The sequence below is a fragment of the Gymnoscopelus braueri genome, assembly GCF_963280865.1.
Source record: "Gymnoscopelus braueri genome assembly, chromosome: 15".
In the NCBI taxonomy this organism is placed as follows: Eukaryota; Metazoa; Chordata; class Actinopteri; order Myctophiformes; family Myctophidae; genus Gymnoscopelus; species Gymnoscopelus braueri.
The window spans coordinates 40369048-40394214 of record NC_137620.1 but is presented as its reverse complement, the minus strand read 5'-3'; the positions used below and the strand labels follow the sequence as shown (position 1 = coordinate 40394214).

General features: G+C 42.7%; 1 protein-coding gene across 1 annotated transcript in view; it reads right to left on the bottom strand.

Annotated features, from left to right (window-relative positions):
• The window catches only part of col4a6 (collagen, type IV, alpha 6), a 180508-nt gene extending 159571 nt beyond the window's left edge, over positions 1-20937 (bottom strand). The window contains exons 1-3 of the mRNA XM_080450966.1: positions 20843-20937; positions 20533-20663; positions 20245-20293 (exon numbers count right to left, since the gene is read on the bottom strand). Coding sequence (XP_080307092.1) covers positions 20245-20293; positions 20533-20543 — 60 coding nt within the window. The 5' untranslated portion in view covers positions 20544-20663; positions 20843-20937. The remainder of the gene's footprint in view (positions 1-20244; positions 20294-20532; positions 20664-20842) is intronic.
• Between the last annotated feature and the right edge of the window lie 4230 nt (positions 20938-25167).

The window sequence follows — 25167 nt, the reverse complement described above, 5'->3', positions numbered from 1 at the left end:
AGAGAGGGGGAAAGAGGAAAGGAAAGGAAAGGAAGGAAAGGAAAGGAGGAGAGGGTGGTGGATGGGGGGGGGGGCGGGGGGGGCGCAGACAGGTGTGCGACCTCTCCAAGGAGCTCGGGGAGCCCCCGGGGGTTGAGGGGAGGAGGGGGGGGGGGTGGGGGGGGTGGGGGTACTAGGGTGGAGGGTAACTACGGTGATGAAATGGAATGCTTGGTGTCGCCCCCGGCGATGGTTCATTAGCTATTTAGCCGCCCCGAAGGGCCCGACAGGTGCCGAGTCCAGACCTGTTCTCTCTAAACCCCCCCCCCTCCTAAATGTCAGGCATAATGCCCGTGGAGTCGGGGATTGCCTTTCTCCAGGGCGAAACATTCCAGAAGTGTGGATAGGTGAAGGTTAAGATGATTCTAGAAGAAATCAAAAAAGGTGCGTGTGTGTGTGTGGGGTGGGGGGGGGGTTGGATTTCACCTTCTCTGACATCACCGTCACCTGCACGTTGTCCACTTTGCGCCTCGGAGCTTTTCTCCGAGGCAGAGACAGGTAGCAGTGACATCATTTTACAGATATTTTCTTTCGACGGGTGTGAACACGAACGACGGAGCATATGCAAAAAGAAATCCCCCCCCCCCCCCCCAGAGGCCAGGACGTATAGGGTATAGCTAAAGTAGGGAATATTGTATATGATTGTCATTATGATAAAAAAAATTGTTTTAAAAAAAGGTCTCGACACTGTCTCTGGTTACAGACATGAAGAGTTTTACGTTCAATGAAAAAATACATACTGTAGAGTTAGTGTATACAAAATCATTTTTTTTTTCTTTTATGCTTTTATGGGTATAGGACAGTAGGCTGACAGGAAATGGGGAGAGATGCAGCAAAGGCCGTCGGGATCGGGACTCGAACCCGCGACACTCTGTCAGGCTACATTGAGCCTAGGTGCATGGCCTAAACTACTATCAACTTTTAACTAATACAAACAAGACTGACTGACTGCTCGCACGTCATTCCAAATGTGGCTTTGTGCCAAATGAAGAGACCACTACACAGGGCTGAACATTTATCACACTGTAAAGAATGGCAAAGTGACCAGGTCTAAAAACTACCTGGTCACTATGTCATCATCTCAGTCACAACTCCATATCAGTGCATCTACAGTAACGCTGCGTTCACACGGGCAGACACAAAGACACAGGCTACCATTCATTTCCGATGGAAGCCGGCGACATGCAGATACAAAGATACAGTGGTGGAAAAAGTACTCAAATTCTTTACTTAAGTAAAAGTACCAATACTGCAATATAAAAATACTCCGTTACAAGTAAAAATCCAAAATAAAAAAATTACTTGAGTAAAAGTACAAAAGTATTGGCATCAAAATGTACTTAAAGTACCAAAAGTGAAAGTACTAAATATTTGAAAATAGCCGATCTACAAGCTCACAACACGTCGCGATGCGACGCGTTGTGAGCTTGTAGATCTGCTATTTTCAAATAGCCTATGTATAAAATAGGGCTAAAGTGGTTAATGTATGTTTCATTACATCATAGTTTATATCTGAAAAGTAACTATAACTAAAGTTTTCAAATAATTGTGGAGTAAAAGTACAATATTTGCCTCTGAGATGTAGTGGAGTAGAAGTAAAAGTATTGGAAATTGGAAATACTCAAGTAAAGTACAAATACCTCAAAATTGTACTTAAGTACAGTACTTGAGTAAATGTACTTAGTTACTTTCCACCACTGCGCAGCGTGCTTGACATCTTTGTATCTGCCCGTGTGAACGCAGCAGAACACAGTGGTTCTCAACCATTTTGAAATCTGGACCACTAGCATATTTCGACCATCATCAAGGCCACACCGCCCCACCTGCCCACAACAATATGTATAATGTATTATATATAATAATTACATTTTTTGTTAATACTATTTAACACGATCATGATCAGAAAGTCAGATTTCTACCTAGTTGTGCAGAAATAGCCAATCCAGAAGCTCACTAGTTGCGTTATGAAAAATGATGTACGTGTGTGTACGTGTGACCTATCTACAAGTGTGTGAGAACAGGCATTTAAGTGTGCATGTGCTGTACATGCGTGTACGTCCGTGCCATTAAGTGTCAAATATCATTATCTACTTTAGGTACATTCCCGACCTTTCTCGTGTTAATACCGATCTGAAAGGCAGCCCATGGCAATGAGGCATTAAGTACCAAGTACCATGAGAGCTAAAGGGCGTAACATATTCTGGTGAAAGGCAGCATTTATCAGGGCATTCAATCATACGTATATCATATATAATAGCATGGCATTAGAGGTGTATGGACATGAGGGGAGGTATGCTAAAAGGATAAGCATTATGCATTGTGCCGTTCACCGTGAAAGCACATAATGACTGAATGATCGTTTAATGTACAAGCGTGGAGTGATGTGTGTCCTGTACTTTACTGTTAAGTGTATATGAACGCTCCTGTCCCTTTGTTCTATAAATTGCTGTGTCGTCTGTGAGGTCCTTAAACCATTATGTTAGCAGTGGTGGGAAAAAGTACTCACATTTTTTACTTAAGTAAAAGTATCAATAATGCATTGTAGAAATACTCTGTTGCAAGTGAAAGTCCGGAATTCAAAATGTACTTGAGTAAAAGTACAAAAGTGTTAGCATCAAAATGTACTTAAAGTACCAAAAGTAGAAAGTACTCATTATGCAGAATGTCCCATTTCACGTTTTCAAATGTATAAAAATCTTTTGAAAACAGCAGATCTACAAGCTCACAATGCGTCGCGTCGCGACACATTGTGAGCTTGCATATCGGCTATTTCCAAATGGCCGAAATGTATATAGGGCTGAAGTGGGTAATGTATGTTTTTGTAATAATAATCAAAATCTACAAAGTAACTAGTAACTAAAGTTTTCATATAATTGTAGTGGAGCAAAAGTACAATATTTGCCTCAGAGATGTAGTGGTGTAGAAGTAAAAGTACTGAAATCTGGAAATACTCCAATAAAATAATACCTAAAAATTGTACAACATTGTAATTGTACTGTAAATGTTACTTTACACCACTACTATGTATTGTTCCAAAACAAAACCCTACAGTGATTTTAATGTTGTATGGTTATTGGTTGATGAAGATATTTCCACTCTTATGAAGCTCCTTGTAAAAAAAAAAAAAACATCTGCATTTCTACTATAAAGACGCCTGACATCACCTTTCATGCATAGAAAATGTTTTATGGCCTCAGGACTCGTACATTATCTTTATATCAATGGATGTTTGTTGTTTCTTTACAAGCAAACAGCTGCCTTTCACTGTTCAAATAAAGTCAAGACGGCGCATGTACGTGGACTCTGCTGCTGAAAACGTATATGAGGGGGGTATTGTGCAAAACGTCAAGTGGATAGTACGACACCTCGTGAAACCTAATCGTTTCACTGGATAAGGGCACGATATAAAGTATGTGAAATGCCAGTCAGAGACGTGGCCATAACATGCACACAGTAATCCACACTGACAGGCAGGAGTCCTGTCAGAATGTTGAATGGTGAAGCTGTTTGGTGTAAGCCTACTGTATAGACAAAAGGACACTAGCGAGCTGTCAGTCACGGAGGAGCCCGTCACGTTCTAGCCTGTACGGACGACTTGTTGGCTAATGGCTTTGACTGACGTCCAATGACTGACAAGTTGGGATGCCGTTAAAAGTTCTCTTTCATAACCTGCTTTTTCCTCTTTTTTTATTTCTTCTCTGCGTTTCCTTTTCTGTGCATCTTCCCCTGTCTTTCTCTCTCTCTCACTCGTTCATATACTGTATGCATCGTGCACTGTTGAAGGGCATTTCTGTATATTCCGTAATATTGGCAGAGAACTTTTTAATCTGTCTGCCTTTCTCTGCGTTCCTAATCTTCTTATGATGATGCATTTAGCAGGCAAGCTTTGTTCCGGCGCGCCTGCATGTCTTGGTATTACATCGACCTGATTCAGATTCTCTGAAGTCAAGAGCGCTAATCTAATAATATCAGGGACCAATGTCTCAATGTTAATTTCACGGCCACTTAAAGGGTATCGGCTGAAAACCAAGAAGTAAGGATAAGTCATGGATTTTACTTCAGTGACATCACTGAAGTAAACTTTTCAGCACAATAAGGCACATAGAAGACTGCTCTGTGTTATAGCTCATCATTAACCCTACACCAAATACAGTATATAGGCATAATTGAAAATCACGACAGTGTCCCTTTAACATCTCCATTGCTCCTTTCTTTCATTGTCACTCCCTCTCTGACCACTCTTGTTTCAAGCCCCCTCCCCACCTCTCTCTCTCTCTCTCTCTCCCTCTCTCTCCCTCTGTCTCTCGCTCACTGACCATTCAGAAATAATGAAACCTTGCCTCTTGGCCCAAGCTAGCCTGGCTAGCTATAGCAAGTGAGCCAGGATGCTATTTTAAGAACCAGCTAAATAAACATGAGGGCCAACTGCACTCTGTTGACAAACACACTGAGCCCGTTGCTGGCCACTGTGGGCTGACACCGCAAAAAAGTGACCGTCTCACCAAACAGTCTCGTGTTGAATGCATTCTAAAACCGCAGGTTAATTCCTCCCACTCAGCTTGAATCACTTTGTGGGACATTTTCTGCAGTGTGGACGTTGGCACGGTGATGATCTGTCCCCCTCATTAGCAGATATGGCCAACCGGGTCCCTGGCTGAGAACAGGGAACGAAGCCAAACACTTGACCCAGGCCTGTCCATTCACAACGATTAGAGTTTAAAGCTAAGGGCGCTAAGGTTTAACACATTGAGACCTGAGGCCGGTTCTACAAATGCCTTCTAAAATCAGTAGTTCTCAAACTTTTTCATGCCAAGGACCAAAATGATATGTATTTGGCCGCGGACCCCCGTCTGAAAATGTTTTGTGCCAGAGGATTTGTGTTAAAAACACTGTCAAGATTTTTCAAAAATGTTCAAAAATTGCAGATGTACAAAGATTTTTTTTAGAACCTGTTCTAAACCACTGTTCTAAATCCTAAGAGTTTTCTGAAAAACTTATGTTGATATAGCTAACACCTAAAAATGACACAGACGTTTTCCCGGTTTTAATGGGTTCAAATGTTTCGAAAACTATATTTTTTTCAAGATTTGTTTGAAAATGCCAGATCTACAAGCTCACAACGCGCCGGGCTATTTTCAAATAGCCGATGCACATTATAGGTTTTAAAGTGGCCTTAATTAGTCGCTTCTTTCGGGCTTGTTTTCGTAACACTGGGTTGCTTATTTCTCTCGCAATATCTGGCAACGCCGCCCTCTCACCTCCAGGGGATGTGTAGTGTAGTAAAGGTAAAACGCATGGGTTTGCTAGTGTGATGGATGCTTGCCAGGAGCAGGTCAAGGCAGCCGGCTAAGGCCATTTTATGGTCGTCCGCCAGGACTGAGTGACCCAGCAGCCGATAAGATCCCTCTCCCCGAGCTTTTAAAAACAGCCTCCCTCGTAAACAAGATTCTGTTTCTGTGTGGGAATTCAGCCCATAAAGGCACAGTCCACAATTTTTTAGATAACTGAGCAAGAATAGTATTGAGTATTTGCTGGTGTGGTAATTATATTTCACAGGTTTTAAGGTGTACTAGGAAGTGGAAACTACAGTTGTTTTTTTTATGTATAAAGACGTTGATTCCAGAATTACAATAATGATTTAAAGAAATATGACATCTACCCTAACACAATGGATGCTTCCTTGATAGTGTGATATAGACTATTAACATATTCCAATTAAACTCCCAGTTTGGAGTCATTTTATTCAAAACACTTAAACCCTATATTTCTTAGTTGACTGGAGTCCCCCAGGGGTCTATCCTAGGCCCCCTCCTGTTTTACTAAATAGCTTTTTTTTCTGCGAATGCTCACCCCAGAATAGGGATGCTCGGGTTCATGTGGTTAATTGCTGTAGTTAACGAAAGCTGTCAAAAGGCCCTGCCAGCTCCATGAATGTTAAAATTGGAAAACGTGGTGATTGACCGCTGATCATCGAGACACGTCATATAGATAGGGTTTTCGAGTTCAAACCGCCGATCGTCGGGGTGACGACTTAAAACCTTTAAAAGACTTTAAAAGGATTGTAAATAACAACCTGAGTGACGTGGTATTTCCCCTGTGGATACGACCGCGAGACAAATTGAACCAGACCACCTGATTTACGGCCGCGTGGAGGCGAAGCGGTCATTCACCACTCAAAGAACATTATTATGTTGCCGCTGCGGGCCGAGGACACCAGTAATTTCGCTAAACAGCTCTGTACTCTCTGGTCGAAGGTATGCAGATTACTGAACAATCTCTACATCGTGGTGCATTGGTGAATAGCGCCTATCATAGAATATTGAATAAGGCAAGGCATATAAAATACGGTATTGAATAGCACATAATAACATGGCCTTATTATTTCTCTTCAGGACAGGTTTGCAGAAAACAGGTTTGTAGAAAACAAACTGGCGTAAACAAGTGTCTCTATTTAACCACTTAAATGCTATTTACTGTACTTAGTTGACTTAGTTGATTCTAGATCATTTGGTTTCATTTTATGTTCTCAGGAGTTCAATTATTGTTAAACATCTGCATTACTTAATTTACAAGAAGTCTACACAATTAGAAAACGTGGAATAATTGTTATTTTAACAAACTCTTATCCAACGATAAGGAAATATTCAAAAGTTTTGGGTCTGAGAGGCTAAATCTCATCAAATGGTGGTCCGTGGCTAAATAGGTAGGCTTCATGTGCAAACCTGAATTCTATTCTATGCCCTTCTATTCTACTTGTGTCCTGCGTGTGATCCCTCCCTTTATGACCTAATATTGCATTTCCAAGTTATTGCCTTCGTGACTTTTCTTTGGCCACATTGCCAAATTTTTTTGCGTGTACTTCCAATGCCACGGGCGGAGAGAGAGAGAAGAGCTGCATTACAATGGCAGACAGTGTCATACTTGGCAACCGTCTCAAAGTTATGACAAAAGGGAAACGCTGAAGGGATGGGACAAGATAAAAGGCGGACCGGCCGACCTCATGGACCAGGAATCTTAGAAAGTAGTGCACCACGTCGTTTATCATCTCATCTGAACCAGTCTGGAAAGAACAAGTCAGGTAGGAGGAGAGAGAGGAGAGAGAGAGAGAAGTGACAGCAGGTGGTGGCAGGAGCGAGTGAGGGAGAGAGAGGAGGGGGGGGGAGAGAGAGAGAGAGAGAGCAGGTGAGGGGGGGGAGTCATGACAAGAGAGAGAGAGAGATGAGTGAGAGAACTGTAGGAGGCAGAAAGGTGTCAGGATGGAAGAATAGAAGAAGAGGAGAGAGAGAATACAGTCAAGTTGGCACAGGAGTTATTAGATAGATTCAGTGGGAGGGAGGGAGGGAGGGAGGGAGGGAGAGAGGGAGAAAGAGAAGGAAGGGATGATTGAGAGAGACAAGGAAGGAAGGAGTGATAGCTATCTTTTCGCCTGGTTGGTTATGGCTACCTGTTCATCTGCCTGGCTGGCTGCATGCCTGACAGGCTGGCTGGCTTGCTGGTTGTGTATCTGGTGGGCTGGTTAACTGTCTGTCTGTCTGTCTGTCTGTCTGTCTGGCTGGCTGGTTGACTACCTGTCTGGCTAGATTCCTGATGACTGGCCAGCTGACTGGCTGACATGCTGGCTGGCTGGCAGGTTGGTTAACTGGCTGATTGGCAACCTGCTTACCTGTCTGTCTGTCTGTCTGTCTGTCTGAGTGGTTGATACCAGGCTGGATGGCAACCTGGCTGGCTGGTTAGCTGGCTACCAGTGGTGTAAAGTAACTAAGTACATGTACTCAAGTACTGTACTTCTACTCCACTCCACTTCTACTTCACAATGCGTCGCGATGCGACACATTGTGAGCTTGTAGATCTGCTATTTTCAAATGATTTTTATACATGTTATACATTTGAAAAGTTGTGAACTGGGACATTCTGCATGATGAGTACCTTCTACTTTTGGTACTTTAAGTACATTTTCATACCAATACTCGAAAATGATGAATTCCGGACTTTTACTTGTAACTACTATTTCTACATTTCTGCAGTATCGATACTTTTACTTAAGTAAAATGTTTGAGTACTTTTACCACCACTGCTGGCTACCTGTCCGCTTGGCTACCTGTCTGCTTGGCTAGCTTGGCTACCTGTCCGCTTGGCTACCTGTCTGCTTGGCTAGCTTGGCTACCTGCCTGGCTGCCTGCCTGCCTGCCTGCTTGCCTGGATTACTTGGCTGACATGCAGCACAGGGAGTGAAGGGGCCGGCTGCGAGACAAAGAGATGGAAAATGTCTGTGGAGGTTTGTGTAATTACAGGGACAGGTAGAGACAGAGCCGGGGCGGTAATAGCACATGGTACCTGACACATGTGATGTGCCAATAATAGTGTACCGCCAACAGGAGAACATTAGTGTTGGGCTGCCAGGCCGCGGCTCGCCACTGCATGTACCGTAATGTCTGATACAGCACGCCCGCACGCGCGTGTGTTTGTGTTTGTCACGCACGCACGTGCGTGCGTGACAAAGACAAAGACATGTAAAATTGTCATGGATTCAGCAACTGTTGCGAGCATTCATGTGTGCGTACAGATACTGTACCTACAGGAAACTGTCAGAATCAGGATCCATTTAATCCTGAGGTGTAATGAATGCACATGACTCTGTTTTTTTTAGGGATACGATGCCAGGATGTTCGCAGCACACTGTAAATATGAGACATTCACTAGTCGACATGCCAGAGAAGAGACTCTCCTATAATATGGACTAAAGTAGATGAAGCATAATTTCCGTCACAGAACAAGAAGAGGATTTGCCAACCTAGCTGGTCTGTGTTTAGCGCCCTGCGGTCCTATCAGTGACCACCAGCTCCCTCTCATCTCTGCAGGACGAATACAACCAGTAGTAAAAGTAAAAGTAGAAATACCACGATGATAATACAATTCTTGGCCACTAGTGCTGCTGGGTTTCATATCTATCCTGCAGGAAGTTCATTATATTCTGATACCATTGTCTTCGTAGCTGTCCAATCACAGACTACGTTAGACCTGGGACCAGGTGAATGCAATTAACTTCCTGGTGGGGGATCTGACTAGCGATGCAGGGAACTGGGGGTATGGGTGGCAGTATAGCTCAGGGGGTACAGGCGGTGGTGTAAAGTAACTAAGTACATTTACTCAAGTACTGTACTTAAGTACAATGTTGAGGTACTTTTACTTTACTGGAGTATTTCCAATGTTCAATACTTTTACTTCTACTCCACTACATCTCGGAGGGAAATATTGTACTCCACTACAATTATTTGAAAACTTTAGTTACTAGTTACTTTGCAGATATACATTATTATATTATAAAACATACATGAACCACTTTAGCCCTGTTTTATATATAGGCTATTTGAAAATAGCCGATATACAAGCTCACAACGCGTCGCGATGCGACGCGTTGTGAGTATTTCTCACAGAGTATTTCTACATTGCAGTATTGATACTTTTACTAAAGTAGAAAATGTGAGTATACTGCTCCCACCAATGGGTACAGGGGGTGGCAGTAGCTCAGGGGGTACAGGGGGTACGTGGCAGTAGCTCAGGGGGTACAGCGGCCATCTGGGGGAATCATGAGGGTCACCGGTTTGATCCTCGCTCCAGGCCTTGGATAAGTGTTCCTGAGCCAAGTCACTTAACCACCAACTAACTTCTCCTCTGCACTCACTCTGATCAAAGCCACTGCTGGGTCGAAGCAGAGAAGTCGTTTACGCTTGGGATCACCACGAATCCTCCTATATGAGCCAGTTAACTGGTCTTTTTTTTACCGTCCTTACCTTTTGACCCTCTCACAAAAGCATGTGTACAAATACGTGCTAGTACAAACTGTGCATACCCCAAGTCCTCCTCTGTTTACCGCTGGCTTCCCTCCACTGTACTTTCAAATAATCGCGAAAGGCCTTAAAAAAAAAATGTACGACACAGATTGATAATTACGGTAAAATCCATCATTTGTTTTTTAATTATGAGCTGGTGCCAGGCTGGCCCCGAGCCATGCATGCATGTAACTGCACCGCACATCCTCACAGCTGCAGGGAGTATTTATCTGACGTTTTATTATTTTATTTTATTATATTTGTCAAGACCACCTCGAGAGACAGCTAACCCAGCTCCCCACAGCATCCCAAACAAAAGAGGATCTGTTCCCCCTCTGCTCAGACATGCTTATGATAATTACCATGAAAGGTTGGTTCGGGGAGGGAGAGAGATGAGGACTACAGGAGGGAGAGAAATATGACTTAAGGCTGGAGATGGTGTCTAATGCCAAAGTAATGATGTTGAAGGGGTAATGGAGAGCATCAAAGCTAAGCTGGGAATTGAGCTTGTCAGTCAGAAAAACAGAAAAGTAAAAAAACAAGGCCCTGGGGGGCTAAGTCACAGAGAGGTTATAGGACTGCAAGGACTGTCTTCTAGAATGTTCCTCTGCACATTCCACTGAACTCTGTCTGGATCAATGATGTAGAACTGTGTTCTAGAACGGTGGTTCTCAACCAGTGGTCTGGGGACCACCAGTGGTTCCAGGTGGTCCCCAGCTAAACGATGGAAGAGTTGGTAACCAAATGGGCCCTTATTAGATCTTTAACTCTTGAGAGTGGAAAATTAAACCAAATGGACCCTTATACGGTTACGGGTGCATTTGGTTTCATTTTACGCTCTCAGGAGTTAAATTATTGTTAAAATCTTCATCACTTAATTTAAAAGAAGTCTACACAATTAGAGAATGTAGAAGAATTGTTATTTTGACAAAATCTTATCCAACGATAACAAAATATTCTAAAGTTTTTGGTCTGAGGGGCTTCATCTCATCAAATAGCGGTCCGTGGCTCAAATGCCGAATAAATAATGGACTGAAAACCATGCACTGTTCTAGAATGTAAACCGGACCTCTGGTTCCATGGAACTTTGGATTAACAATGGGATGTTGTTGATGGGATTTTTAACGATGAAATGACAATAACCAATCACACGCGACAACACAATAAGAACACCAGGAATTCAAAGACGTCTGCAAACAAAGCCAGTCCTTACTGTTGATCACTTTGTAAGGGGGGGGGGATCACACCTCCCCACGTTGTAAGCCATTCCTGGAAAGAGAAGGTTGGGTTTTGGGGGAGGAGCCTGGTGTAGCGAGTTGAAAAAAAACTAAAAGTGAGTGGGCGGGGCTGAGTGACAAGCAGAGAGAGAGACGCACTGAGTGAGAGTTTTGCAAGAAGGACAAAAGATCAACAGAACTTCATCCAGGAGAGAAGCCCCAAATGAAAGACGTGCGGGCACAGGGCACAGGAAGAAAAAAAAAGAACACAGTAAACAAATGAGAAAGGGTAAGACGGGGTGATGTTAGAGAGCCCCCAAATCCCTTACTGAGGTGTGCTATAAGTGCAAATAAACCCTGAGGGGAGAGGAGAGGAGAGGAGAGGAGAGGAGAGGAGAGGAGAGGAGAGGAGAGGAGAGGAGAGGAGAGGAGAGGAGAGGAGAGACCTGGCACGTCAGACATGCTAAGGCAAGACAAAACCTCCCTCCTCCTCAACTCCATAACCCTTCTTTCCTTTCTACCTTCCTGCCCTCTCTTCTTTCTTTCTCTCTCTCTCTCTCGCTCTCTCGCTCTCTCTCTCTCTCTAGACCTGCAGAAAGATATAGGATAACCCCCCCTTCTCTTATCCCCTTCCCTTCCCCTGTCCTATCTCTCTCTCTCTCTCTCTCTCTGTCTCAGTTTTTACTCATCTCCTTTTTAAGACAGAAAAAGAACAGTGAAGGTGTGAGGAACTAATCTAAGGGGAGAGAGAGAGAGAGAGAGAGAGAGAGAGATGGAATGTTAAGCCGTGGTCGGCACGGACGCAGAAACCCCCCTCCTCCTCCCTCCAATCACGTGCCACCGTCGCCCACCCCCGCCTTTGTTGCCCGGCCGACCTCTGACCCTTTGGGGTTTACCGCGACCAATCGCTGGACAAACTGACAGCGTGCGCTACGTGAAGGAACAGAAGGGTGTGTGTGTGTGTGGGAGGTGTGTGGGGGGGGGCAGTTGTTTACAGATCACTTGTACTCATAATAATGCACTTTGAAAGACTTTGAAAGACTTCCCTTTACTTGCATTGTGGTCCTTTCTACTTTCTATTGTGCCACGACAAAGTCACTGTTTAGCCACTAAAGCCCATTGGTGATTGATAAAAGTATCAATACTGCAATATAGAAATACTCTGTTACAAGTAAAAGTCCGGAATTCAAAATGTACTCGAGTAAAAGTACAAAAGTATTGGTATCAAAATGTACTTAAAAGTACCAAAAGTAGAAAGTACTCATTATGCAGAAGGTCCATTTCACAAGTTTTCAAATATAAAAATCTTTTAAAAATGGCAGGGGAAAAATGCGACGCATTGTGAGTTTGTAGATCAGCTATTTTCAAAAAGCCAAAGTTTAAATAGAGATGAAGGTTAATTCAAATAATTGTAGTGTAGTAAAAGTACAATATTTGGATCCGACATGTAGTGGAGTAGAAGTAAGTATTGAAAATTGGAAAAACTCAAGTAAAGTACAATTACCTCAAAATTGTACTTAAGTGCAGTACTTAAGTAAATGTACTTAATTATAGATCTGCCTTTTTTTGTTTAATATTTTTCTTCACGTTTCCATGGAGGCATATACCAGTATTATGTACTATATGTAGTGTATACATATCTGCAACATGAGAAATTCCTTCAACTTAAATAGACGGATTCAATTACACGTTAATAAGTATTTTCTACTTTCAAAGTGTTTTTTGTAAGGACTTATAATAAATGTAATCACACACCCACACAGCTATACATTATCTTCACTATACAGTATAATCACTAGATTGGCATGTATGTATATGCAACAGGTGTAGAATGCTCATTGCGTTCCAAGACAAACGAGGATTATCGTTGCAACCGATCATCCAGTGACACGTGCACTGTTTTGACTGGCAAGATAAACAGGGATCTGGAACGCACTGGGATTGGGAACACACACACACACACACACACACACACACACACACACACACACACACACACACACACACACACACACACACACACACACACACACACACACACACACACACACACACCACAAATAGAATCAGGAGGGAGCACAACAACCAATGGAATCGGAAATGTAACGCCAAAGGAATGTGTGAATGCAAGAGGCAGCTTCATCATCCCTTGATGCAGAGAGACATCGCAAAAACACCAAACTTATTTTGACAAGCCGATTAAGCCGAGGGACAAAACAGTGAGAAAGGGAGAGATGGATGCACCGCTCACATTTCTAAATCAATCATTCTTTGCTTTTAATTTGAAATGTTTGGCAAAACAAGCGCCAGCACAAACACACACACGCACGCACACGCACACACGCACGCACACACACCTAATCATTAACCCATTAAGACCTGAGGCCGATTCTATAAATGTCTTCTAAATCATACTTTCTCAAACTTTTTTGTGCCAAGGACCCCCAAATTGATATATATATATATATATGGCCGTGGACCCCCTTCTGAAAATGTTTTGTCCCAGGGACTGCTATTTTTTAATAGCCAAAGCTAAAATCTAAAATGACACTCCCGGTTCTAATGTGTTAACATGCAAGAAATAGATGGATGGATGGATGGATTTGTAATAGACGACTGTTATAACTGATGAACAGACTCGATGTGAGAAGAGAAACTCAACAGAAGTGGAAGACACAAACACTGAAATGCGCATGGTAGATAAGACACTTGAGAGAGAAGCAGAGATCAGAGATACAGGAGGAGAGCTAATACTCGGAGGCAGCATCAGTCAACAGTTATGTCGACATGCCTTTTCAAAGTGACTTTGGGGGTGCTTTACGCAAATCTCAGTTTGTACTGTAAGCAAAGGGTCGGAATGCATGACATCCTTTAGAAGTATATCGACGGTTCGTGCGGAGAAACCACAGCGTGCCAACGCAAAAAGGTCGCTGTCACTCAAACAATGTACATATCCCTTAAGCTTCGATAGTTGACTTAATTTTTTCAAATGTCAATTTCATCCACTGATGACCTACAAAAGGCTAACAAAGTTCAGAAGACACTTTGTAAAAGGTTGAGAATGTTGTCACCCCAAGGACTAATCCGAGTACCCCCAAGCTCTCGCCTAAAAAAGGGGAGTGGCGACAGAAGGACTAGTTTGTGGTAAAAGGTCCATACAGTGATTCAATCCTGTTTTGCATATTCTATATTTCATGTTTCTGCAGATACAGCTCCTCAAGGGCTTACGTTGAGATTCCAGGTGGATTACACTAATACGGTATAGGTCAACCTAAACAAGTCAGGATCGGTCAGGAACACATTCCTCCGTAATAGCAGGAGATAATCAAATGTCATACAATGTCCTGACATTCATATTTTCATTTGAAGCGATACATCATCATCTGTAGCGTTTATTGTATATACAGTATCTTAAGGGCATAATGTTATCTGACCTTTAAGGGATTTGGAAGGAAAATTCGTATGAATGGTATATGTTGTTGCATGCACTTGCCAGTTTATCCACGTGAACCCTCGCGTTCCCATTCTGAGCATGTCATAATAGGTGAGCATTCTGTGCAAATAGTCGAGCATCCTGCGAGAATAGCCTATTTACAAGCTTTGCACGGTTGCACCATACTTTCTCACACACGGGATCCGCATGTAGGAATCTGGTTAGTGGTGCAGACTGCCATGTGTTTCAGATAGAAATGACATGAAGCTACACAGTCAAGTTCCTGAGCGACAGTCTAGTCTGGGGTATTTCCCAGTGGAAATCGCCCCACATGTGTGTGGAGTGCTAAAAGAGTGTACCAAGCACAAGCTGCAACTCGGGTCCTTTTCACTACAAATAGAGGGTTTAAGTGGTTAAAAGGGAAGATGAAAATAAAACGTGAGCGAGGAGAGAAAGGAAGTGATTCCAGCTTAGAAAACATGACGACATGAAGACACACAGCGACAGAGAGAGAGAGAGAGAGAGAGAGAGAGAGAGAGAAAGATACAATGATAATGGAGAGTGAGAGAGAAAGAGGGAATGAGGAAAAGCAGTGAGGGAGAAATAAGGAACCAACATAAATGAAAGATGTGAGCGCAATAGAAAAGAGACAAAGAAAAGGGAGAGAGAGAGAGAGGGGATGAAGGGATGAAAGAGCGAAGGGACAGAGACATCTGGCCTGGACCACTGACTGGACAGAACAACATGACACACAGAGATCAAACACACACACGCACACACTCCACAAATATACACACATGCACTCCGCAAACACCCACACGCACACACACACGCACACACACACACACACACACACAGGCACATACACAGTGGATTAACTATCTTGTGTGGAAACATTGTGATTGTGAGAATATATTTTCCTACAGGAGGCCGATATTCTCCTTTTCACCAATATCAACATTCAGCAAAAACACTACAAAATGTTCAACTACACACACACACACACACACGCACGCATACGCACGCGCACACGCACACACACACACACACACAAATTAACGGACACAAGCAGGGTGCAGAATTACAGATGTCATGCTAATTTATGGAAACAGAAAAGCAGGTAGAGGCTTGCACACACACACACGCACAAATCACAAAATCACACTCTCACCCCTAACCCTTAAAGACAGTAAATAAAAAACTGGCCTCTGATTAACGACCACACACACACACACACACACACACACACACAACTGACCCCTGATGAACTACCACACACGCGCACGCGCTCACACACACACACACACACACACACACACACACACACACACACACACACACACACACACACGCACACGCACACGCACACGCACACGCACACACACACACACGCACACACACAGGGGGGGGGAATACCCAGGGGAGGAAAAAAAAGACAACTGCTCGCAAATCAAAAGCAAACCACAAATTAAGTGAAGAACTGCCTGGCTTACAGAACAAAGCAGCCAAGAGACGAACAGCAAAGGATGGAGTGATGGAAGTTTAGAGGGATAGAGCGATTACGCACAAAGTGTCCTCTGCTGTGCTTTGCTGTGGCATGCTGGGGGAGGATAACGTCAACACAAGGGACGCTAACAAAGTGAACAAGCTGGTGAGGAAGGCTATAGGTCTGTCGTTGGGAGTTTAAACTGGACAATCTGGAGGTGGTTGTGGAGGGTGAGGATGAGGACGATGCTGGATGTTACTCTGATCAAATACATGTATTCATATATTCACTGGTGACAGAGAGATTCACTGTATATGTATATGTATTGATAGACTGCGCATTCACTCATTCAGAGATCCAGTGCTGACAAACCAGGGCCAGTAGCGCAGTATTTTATTTGATCTTAATTCGCCTTTTATCCTTATTTATCTTGGTTTGGTTCTTGACCCGTTAACTCTTAACTGAACCGGAACTACTGTTGCTGGTGTGACACCTGAAAACTCCTCCAGGGATCAATATAAAAAAGAACCTAGACCTATTATCTCTCGTCTTAAATCATGCGGTGATCAGTTGGCGATGGTGGAATGTTCCACCTGCAGGGAGGAACGACACAGGACAACATGTCCTACCAGGCTCTGGTGGAATTCACCGGGACACACACAGAGAGAGAGAGAGCATTCTGACATTCATGATTTGTGTGGAAATGTGGATTCACAGTCACACCGTACAGACACGCAGAAACACACACACAGACACACACACACACACACACACACACACACACACACACACACACACACACACACACACACACACACACACACACACACACACACACACACACACACACACACACACACACAGAGCACAGCAAAAGTGTGCGGGGGCTTATTTCTCTCACACACTATACATTGTGCTGTTTTCTCATTCACACTGCCAAGCAAGCCTGCATGAGGGAGTTCTCACTGATAGACCATTTCAACGTGGAATATGGCCTAAATTTTTGGTAAATCCAATATTCATCTTAACCCTAACCTGGGTAAAGAAAAGAAACATCTAGGATCTTTGATGCTTTGGTCAACTCAACCGATTTTTTTCGGTTGAATTGATTTAAATATAAGTTCAAACTCCACTTTGGTACTACAGAATAGTGTCATTTTTGCATTTACAGTTTCACCCAGTTCATCATGTCTTGCGGTGCAGAACGTAACGTAAAAAATATATAATATATTGTTTATCTGAAAAGTTTGGCTCCTTCCTCTCTTTTCCTACAGGCCTGTCCTCCCTTCATCACCCTCTCCTCTCCTCTGCAGCCCTCTCCTCTCCTGTGTGTGAAGTTTGCCTGGTGCCAACAGCTGTATCTGTCATTACACTCTAGTTTCTAGCGTGTGCGTGTGTGTGTGTGTGTGTGTGTGTGTGTGTGTGTGTGCGCGTGCGTGCGTGTTCTGTAATACAACACTATGAACTGCAGCCTACGACAAACTAGCAAAACTACAGTGGGTGTCTACAATATGAAGTTGAATGAAATATGAATACATTATTAGTCATAATCGTAATTAACTATTAATGAACAGCACTGTGTTCTGCAGAAAATGCCTCAGGGTGCTATCAATCAATGTCAAGTAATATGACACATGACATTTAATGTATGAAGAGCATACATTAAATGTCACGTGTCATATAAAAGCCACACAGTATATCAGTAACGTATAGAAATGAGTCTCAATAAACTTCCCTGTAAAACTGCCCAAACTGTCATCTCTGTTTATTTAGGGTGAGAGATAAAGAGGTAGGTGTGTGTGCTTGTGTGTGTGTGTGTGTGTGTGTGTGGGGGGGGGGGGGTTATCTCTTCTTCTAGGGTTATCCACTGATAACCCTAGAAGAATTATATGGCCCGTTATCATCATACGGTAGCATGTAAGACGAGAGGGAGAGAGAGAGACATAGGGCTGTCACGAATATGACATTTCACTGATTAATTGACGATTTAATTGCGTTTCTGTCGTCTGAACATTATGAATGATAATTACATTTCTGTTTGGCTTTTGGGCTTCGTGAACAAAAGGTGCACAGTGCAGATACTGTATGACAAATGACTTACATCATTTATTTAAAAAAAACAGCCGATCTACAAGATTTGAGCTTGACAGCTTTGAGCTTGACAGGGACAGACGGAGAGTAAAGTTTGAACTTCCCTACACACTTTGTCACCTTCTCTTCCAATTGCATTCAGGTTGCTTGCTGCGGTGGACCACACACACACACACACACACACACACACACACAAGCGCACGGCAGATCCGGCGGACACTAAACCACAGCAAAAATCAACAGCCTGGTTACCTTGGTTACAATGACCCAGCATTTTTTAGCCCACCCAGTGAAGTAATTTGTCACTCACTCACTCACACACACAGACACACACACACACACCAGACACTGACCCCAACGCACACACACACACACACACACACACACACACACACACACACACACACGCGTGCACACAACCACGTGAACAATGAGGAAATGGAAGGTAGGAGAACAAGTGAATTCATCTTGATGGGTCGTGTTCCATTGACTGTGTCAGGAAGCACCGACAGCCGCTGGGTGACATTAACCACATGAACCCTAGTGTCCCTGTTATGTGTTAAAAGCATTCTGCCAAAAGAGCAGATGTTTCAAGGCAAAAAGGAGGGGGGCCTATAGTATAAAGCTGGGGGACTCTTGGTCATGGCCTCTGTCCACGTCTGCCAGCCAGATCCGCCGTTCTCAAAGTGGGGTTTTTAATTAAGGCTCTGAATTCTCAAATTAACACTACCAGGAATTAACACTACCAGGGTTAAGGGTTAAATTCCCTGTGTAACTCAATGTGTTGAGCAAGGCATTAACACTACCACGGTTAGGGGTTATATTCCCTGTGTAACTCAATGGGTTGAGCAAGGCGTCTAACACTTGTTAGAATAATGAAATAGAACAACAAATAGATTTATACTTCAAATTGAATCAGTTGTATGCGCTTCATATAGCCTAGTAGGCTATTCAGGATAAACTTCTTTTTTTTTTTAAAGACGAAAAAAAAGTTTTCATTTGTCTGAGTGGGAGAACATTATGACATGGGAATCAAAAGTTTAAATTTTAAATATGAAATTCCTAGAGCAACAGCAACAGGTGTGAGACTCGTGCCTGGGTTTACTGATGATGATTTCTATAGGTGTGGTCTAAAAAGCACATGCTGCCATGATAATAATGACCTCATGAATATTCAACGAGGGGGCGGGGTTAGTGCCGCATACGATTCGGAGCGGGCCCACTCAAATATGAATAGCTCTCATATTGCCTTGAGCTAAAGCATACAAATGAAATAGGTCTATAATAACTATGTGCGTTTCAACAAAAAAAAACAACCTAATTCCACTTATTAGCTCTGTGGCCAAATAAAGCAGCATGGAAAACACAACTATTTCACATTTCTAATAAGTGATAAAGTCGCAGTTAATACGCATTTCTGCGCCATTTCCATTGTAAAATATAGTGCAATGCAAAGAATACACGCATTCCAAAGACGCAGAACGTGTACTTCAAGGCTTGTGGTTATTATATACACTTATATAAATGTTGTAGGCTGTATAATATGCATGTTGGAGTCTCGGCTCTGCACCGAGGCTGCACTGTGCAGGAGAAACGTGGCTGTCTTGAATTACAATCAATGGTTCTCAAAACTTTTTACATTTCAAGGTCTCCCCTTAACTCTGACAGTGTACAAAATGGAACCAAATGGACCCGTTAGGGTCCATTTGGTTCCATTTGTACACTGTCAGAGTTACATACTTGTAAGGAACCCAGAGAGTCCCTGAAATCTACTTTTGAGGAACCACTGTTCTATTAGAAATGAGTGACTAGACAGAAACGTCTAGAATAACGAAACTTTTATCAACAAAATAAATAGCGTTCCATTTTACGCAGAAACATCACGCCATACCCTAATACTTTAGTCTTCCCAGTCAGTTAATAACTGCTATAAATCAACCTGGATAAAATACATGTTTTATGAGGCAGTTACAATCCATGCAAAGTTGCGCACAGGTTAACACATGCAGCGATTTAAAAAAAAAAAGAGAGAGAGAAAAAAGTGCAGTACGGTAATTTATACCGCATCGACAAATTGCAATAAACCAAAGTGGAGAGACACTTGATTTTTTGAAGTAGAGAAACGGTAAACAAAATAATGTGACTTACTCCGTGTGTAGACTGGATCACCAGCACGACCACTGCGATCACACAGATCCTACACGGGGGAGGAGAGGAAAAAATAAACAACTCTTAACAGCAAATAAATAAAACAAAAAAAATCTTTAAACAGCGACGCTCATGCAAGGATCCAAAATAAACACTTTAATACAGGTTTAAAACAAAAAACTATAATAAAACAGAAACAAGTGTCTCTAAAAAAAGTAAAGTCGTGGGCAACATTTTAAGACAATGTTCATGTATAAAAAAGCGTATGTTTTATGATCTACAACTTACCAAAGGTTCATTTTGTCTCGACTAATATCGTGGTTGTCTAGTGAAGAATCGGGGGGAACGCAGGTTCTTCTAGAAGCCGATAGTGTTGCACCTCACAGGCGGATCATCCACGGCTCCACACCGCCGCTCATCTAAAACAGAGAGAGAGAGAGAAAGTAGTTCTTGTCAACGATCCTAAAACACTCTTTTTTTCTCCCCCTTGTGATCCAAAACTAATTTGGAAGTCCTATCTACAAGTTTATTATTTCCCCCCACGATCGCTGTGGAAAAACTAGAACGAGAAGGTTACATATATATGTATTCGACTCACCAAAGGTTGCAGAGGGGTAATTCAAAGCGCTGCTGTCCCGGTCAGAGCTCTCTCAGGCGCCCTGACTGTTCTGCAGGATACGAGGGAGCTCGAGGGGAGGGGCCAACGCTTCGTACCTATCATGGTACTACTTGTTGCCAGCAGTTCAGAGTGTGTTCAGTGTGTGTGTGTGTGTGTGTGTGTGTGTGTGTGTGTGTGTGTGACACACACACACACACACACACACACACACACACACACACACACACACACACACACACACACACACACACACACACACACACACACACACACACACACACACACACACACACACACATACACACACACACACACACACACACACACACACACACACACATCATCATCATCATCATCAACATTCAAAACCTTTAGAGTTGTCAAAGTTATGAAAGTTATGAAAGTTATGAAAGTTATGAAAGTTATGAAAGTTATGAAGGTTATCAGCGATATGTATTATTATATATTTGAGGGCAATACAGATGTATTGAGGACAATTGCAACTTTCAGTAATAGTCATACTGTACGATGACATTGACATTGTGAGAATACAATGGGACCATTCAAGATCAACCTACTGCTGTATATACCTATATACTGTACATTGGACCTCAATGGAAACAAGTCCACAGGACTTTTTTGTGTTATCCTTTTAGACCAAGTGTCTATACTCGTGCTGTTTGCATTTCTGTCTAATAAAGTATTCAATCAATCAAAAACCTATAAACCTATATATACTACTGGTGGTCCATAAAGCTTTAAATGGTTTAGGGCCAAAATACATTTCTGATCTTGTGCGATATCATGAACCATCCAGAGTACCTCTCAGGTCATCTGGGAAAGGTCTGATTTCTGTCCCTAAAACCACAAATAAACATGGGGAAGCAGCATTTAGTTTTTATGCACCACATATCTGGAACAAACTGCCAGAAAAGTGCAGGCCTGCTGCCACTCTTATTTCTTTTTCTTAATTTTTTTTAATCCCACGATTTTGCAAGCCTTTTTCACAGAGTGCCAATTGTCTAAGTGATCCTGGGCGCTACACTCCCCCCGGCAGCCTTTATTTCTTTTAAAACACAACTAAAGATCTTTTTGTTTGCCGCTGCCTTTGATTGAGTTACTTTTGTTTTTCTCTTCTGCCCTGTAACTGTATCTGTTCCTTTTTACTTATTTCGTTAAATGCGTCCTAATGTAACGCCGGAGAATCGAACCCGGGTCTCCCTCGTGGAAAGACAACATCTTAACCACTAAGCCAAAGGGATATCCCAATCGCTCGGGGGAGATATTAGACTTTCAGCCCATCAGGCTGAGGTTGTGAGCCACTCTGTTACACTAATGTCATTATTATAATTGTGTTGTTTCCTTCCGTTTAACCCGATCTCACACAACACGGTGAAATAGCACGGATTGACATTCCGTACATAGACGACTAGAAAACCCGAAAAGCCGTGCATAGGAGCCGCGAATCCCCTCCATTGACTTTGTTACGTTTTGGACCATGTCGGAGGCGCGCAGTCTCAAGCGAACTGGAGCCACGCAAGGCACCACCGAGCGAGCTAAAGCAAGAGAGTTGCCGTGCAGCGAGCGAGTTGTCGGGCCGAACGTAGCAAGGTTCGCTTGAGCCTACTCAGCGCCGTCCAAGTTATATACCGATAGGCACAGAATCGTAAATCATGTTGTGGGGACTGCTCTGCTTCCGGGTTGCAACCCATGTTATTTCACCATGGGATTCGCGGCTCCTATGCACGGCTTTTCTGGTTTTCTAGTTGTCTATTTATGGAATTGTCAATCCGTGCTATTTCGTCGTGTTCTGTGAGATCAGGCTGGTTTAATCATAATGTGCGTTCAGAAAGCATTGGTGAACAGTAATAGATCAATTGCCTAAATACAAAGTAATACAATTGAATAAGAGAAAATGCATACAATTGTTAACATTATTCCCATGCATGAAAAATAGCAGAGAGAGATGAATTGCAGACATACAGTAGGCCCAGTGGTGTGTTCTACCGTGTTACGCTATGTAGTGTGACCTGCAGAACATTTTCGTAGCCAAGCGTAGTCCTCTACTAACCATTTCATCCATTGAAAACGCACTAGCGTATCTCCACGACCACGCGCATATCGTGCAGGGAATGATTATCGTATCCCTCCGTAAAAACCTACAACACACCAGTGCATAGGCCTACATAACTCTAGTGGGGTTTCTAGAATTGTCTTCTTTTAAATGTACAGAAACTGTTGGCCATACCTCTTGGCCTGTTTTGTTTTTGTGTTTCACTGTAGTCTTTAAGATGTTGATCACAAATTAGTTTGGTAACCGGAACGAACGATCACCCCCCCCCCCCCAAAACACACTCGCCCCCATTTTTTCCGCGGCCCACTCACCCCCAGCGGTTCTTGTATTCTTGTATTTGTTTTACTGAGGTCACGGTAAGGAATACGTTTAGGGTTAGGCATAGTTTTACTGAGGTTAAGTTTAGGAATAAGGTTAGGTTTAGGCATAGTTTTACTGAGGTTAAGCTTAGGAATAAGGTTAGGTTTAGGCATAGTTTTACTGAGGTTAAGCTTAGGATTGGTTAGGTTTAGGCATAGTTTTACTGAGGTTAAGCTTAGGAATAAGGTTAGGTTTAAGCATAGTTTTACTGAGGTTAAGCTTAGGATTGGTTAGGTTTAGGTATAGTTTTACTGAGGTTACTTTTAGGAATAAGGTTAGGTTTAAGCATAGTTTTACTGAGGTTAAGCTTAGGGTTGGTTAGGTTTAGGCATAGTTTTACTGAGGTTATGTTTAGGAATACCTGGTGGTGACTGTTCCAAGGTCGCCAGATTTGACCCGGGCGAGCGTATTTTGCTTCATTTCTCCCTGAAGCATCATTCCGTCAATTGTCAAAATACAAATATTTGACCTTTAATAATGTGAGAGGAATGCAACATGCCCGAACATACAGAAAATGTCAAATAAAGGTTTAATGTTAATATCTTGGGGCGATTTGTCTTATTTAGTGACTTAAAAGTGTGACCATATAATTGTCTAACATTGCAAGATTATAATAGAGCACCGAAGTCTGATGTAATTTACGCATTCCTACCTGGGTCACGTTTTTTCCCCCTCCATTCTGAATTCCCATAGACATAGTTTAATATCGCGTCATATAAGAACTGTGTTCCAAAAATAAACAAATGATCACGCCGGTTTGACTCATATGGATATGAAGCATCAACTGACGGCGAGAAAACGCTAACGTTACCACTGCCGAATGACTAACATTTTCGCCATAAACAGACTGTATCAAATATGAGTGACTGACTATCGTAAACGATACAGAGCCACCTCCCTGACAATAGAGCTGGGACAATTTGTTTATTTTTGGACCACACGTCTTATATGAGACAATTCTAAGATGACACAATGTTATTCTCCATAGAGAAATTATTTCCGTGACCCAGGGGATGAACGAGTGACGCCAGGACTTCGGTACTCTTTTATACAAGCAAGCCGTAGAACATACATAGACAACAGTCAGCTCAGAGCCCAGGTGATATTCTTGCAGAATCATATGTGATCAAAAATGTCAACCAAACAACACGCTATTTGTGGAGGATTGATTGTCTAGTCAGTAAGAATACTCTGAAGATTCTTGCAGGGGCCCTCATTCAAGGTCATTATGATTATGCATGCACTTCATGGTATCACAACACCTCCAAGGCCTTAAAAACAAGGCTCCAAACATCCCAAAACAAACGTGTAAGGCTACTTCTTGGCCTCAATCACAAAACCCATCTAACCCCTGCTCATTTTGCTAGGATTGGATGGCTTAGGGTTGAGGACAGAGTACAGCAACTTGCTATGGGCCTGGTCTTCAAGATACACCACAACATTGGGATCCCCCTGTATTTGTCAAGATACTTCCAAAATGTTAATGAAGTCCATGATCATAACACCAGAGGCAGCTCCACAAATCATGTTCAACCCAGATTTGGCTCAACTAAGGGAATGAACTCGTTCTCATGCTATTCATCAAAAATGTGGAATGCCCTACCAAAAGGAGTAAAGGAGTGTAAAACCCTACTCTCTTTCAAAACTGCCCTAAAGATACACCTTCAGGAGGCTGCAATTCGAAAATGCCCCCTGTCTAAGTCTTAACCTACCCCCCCCTCCTTCATTTTCCTCTTTTGTATATATATATGTTTTTTTTTCTCTCTTCATACCAGTAACCTGAAAGCTGATTGTATGACATTCTGTATAGTAGTGTGTATATCTGTCTGCCTCTTATATGACATCATGATTTGTGAGCATGGGGTTCTCA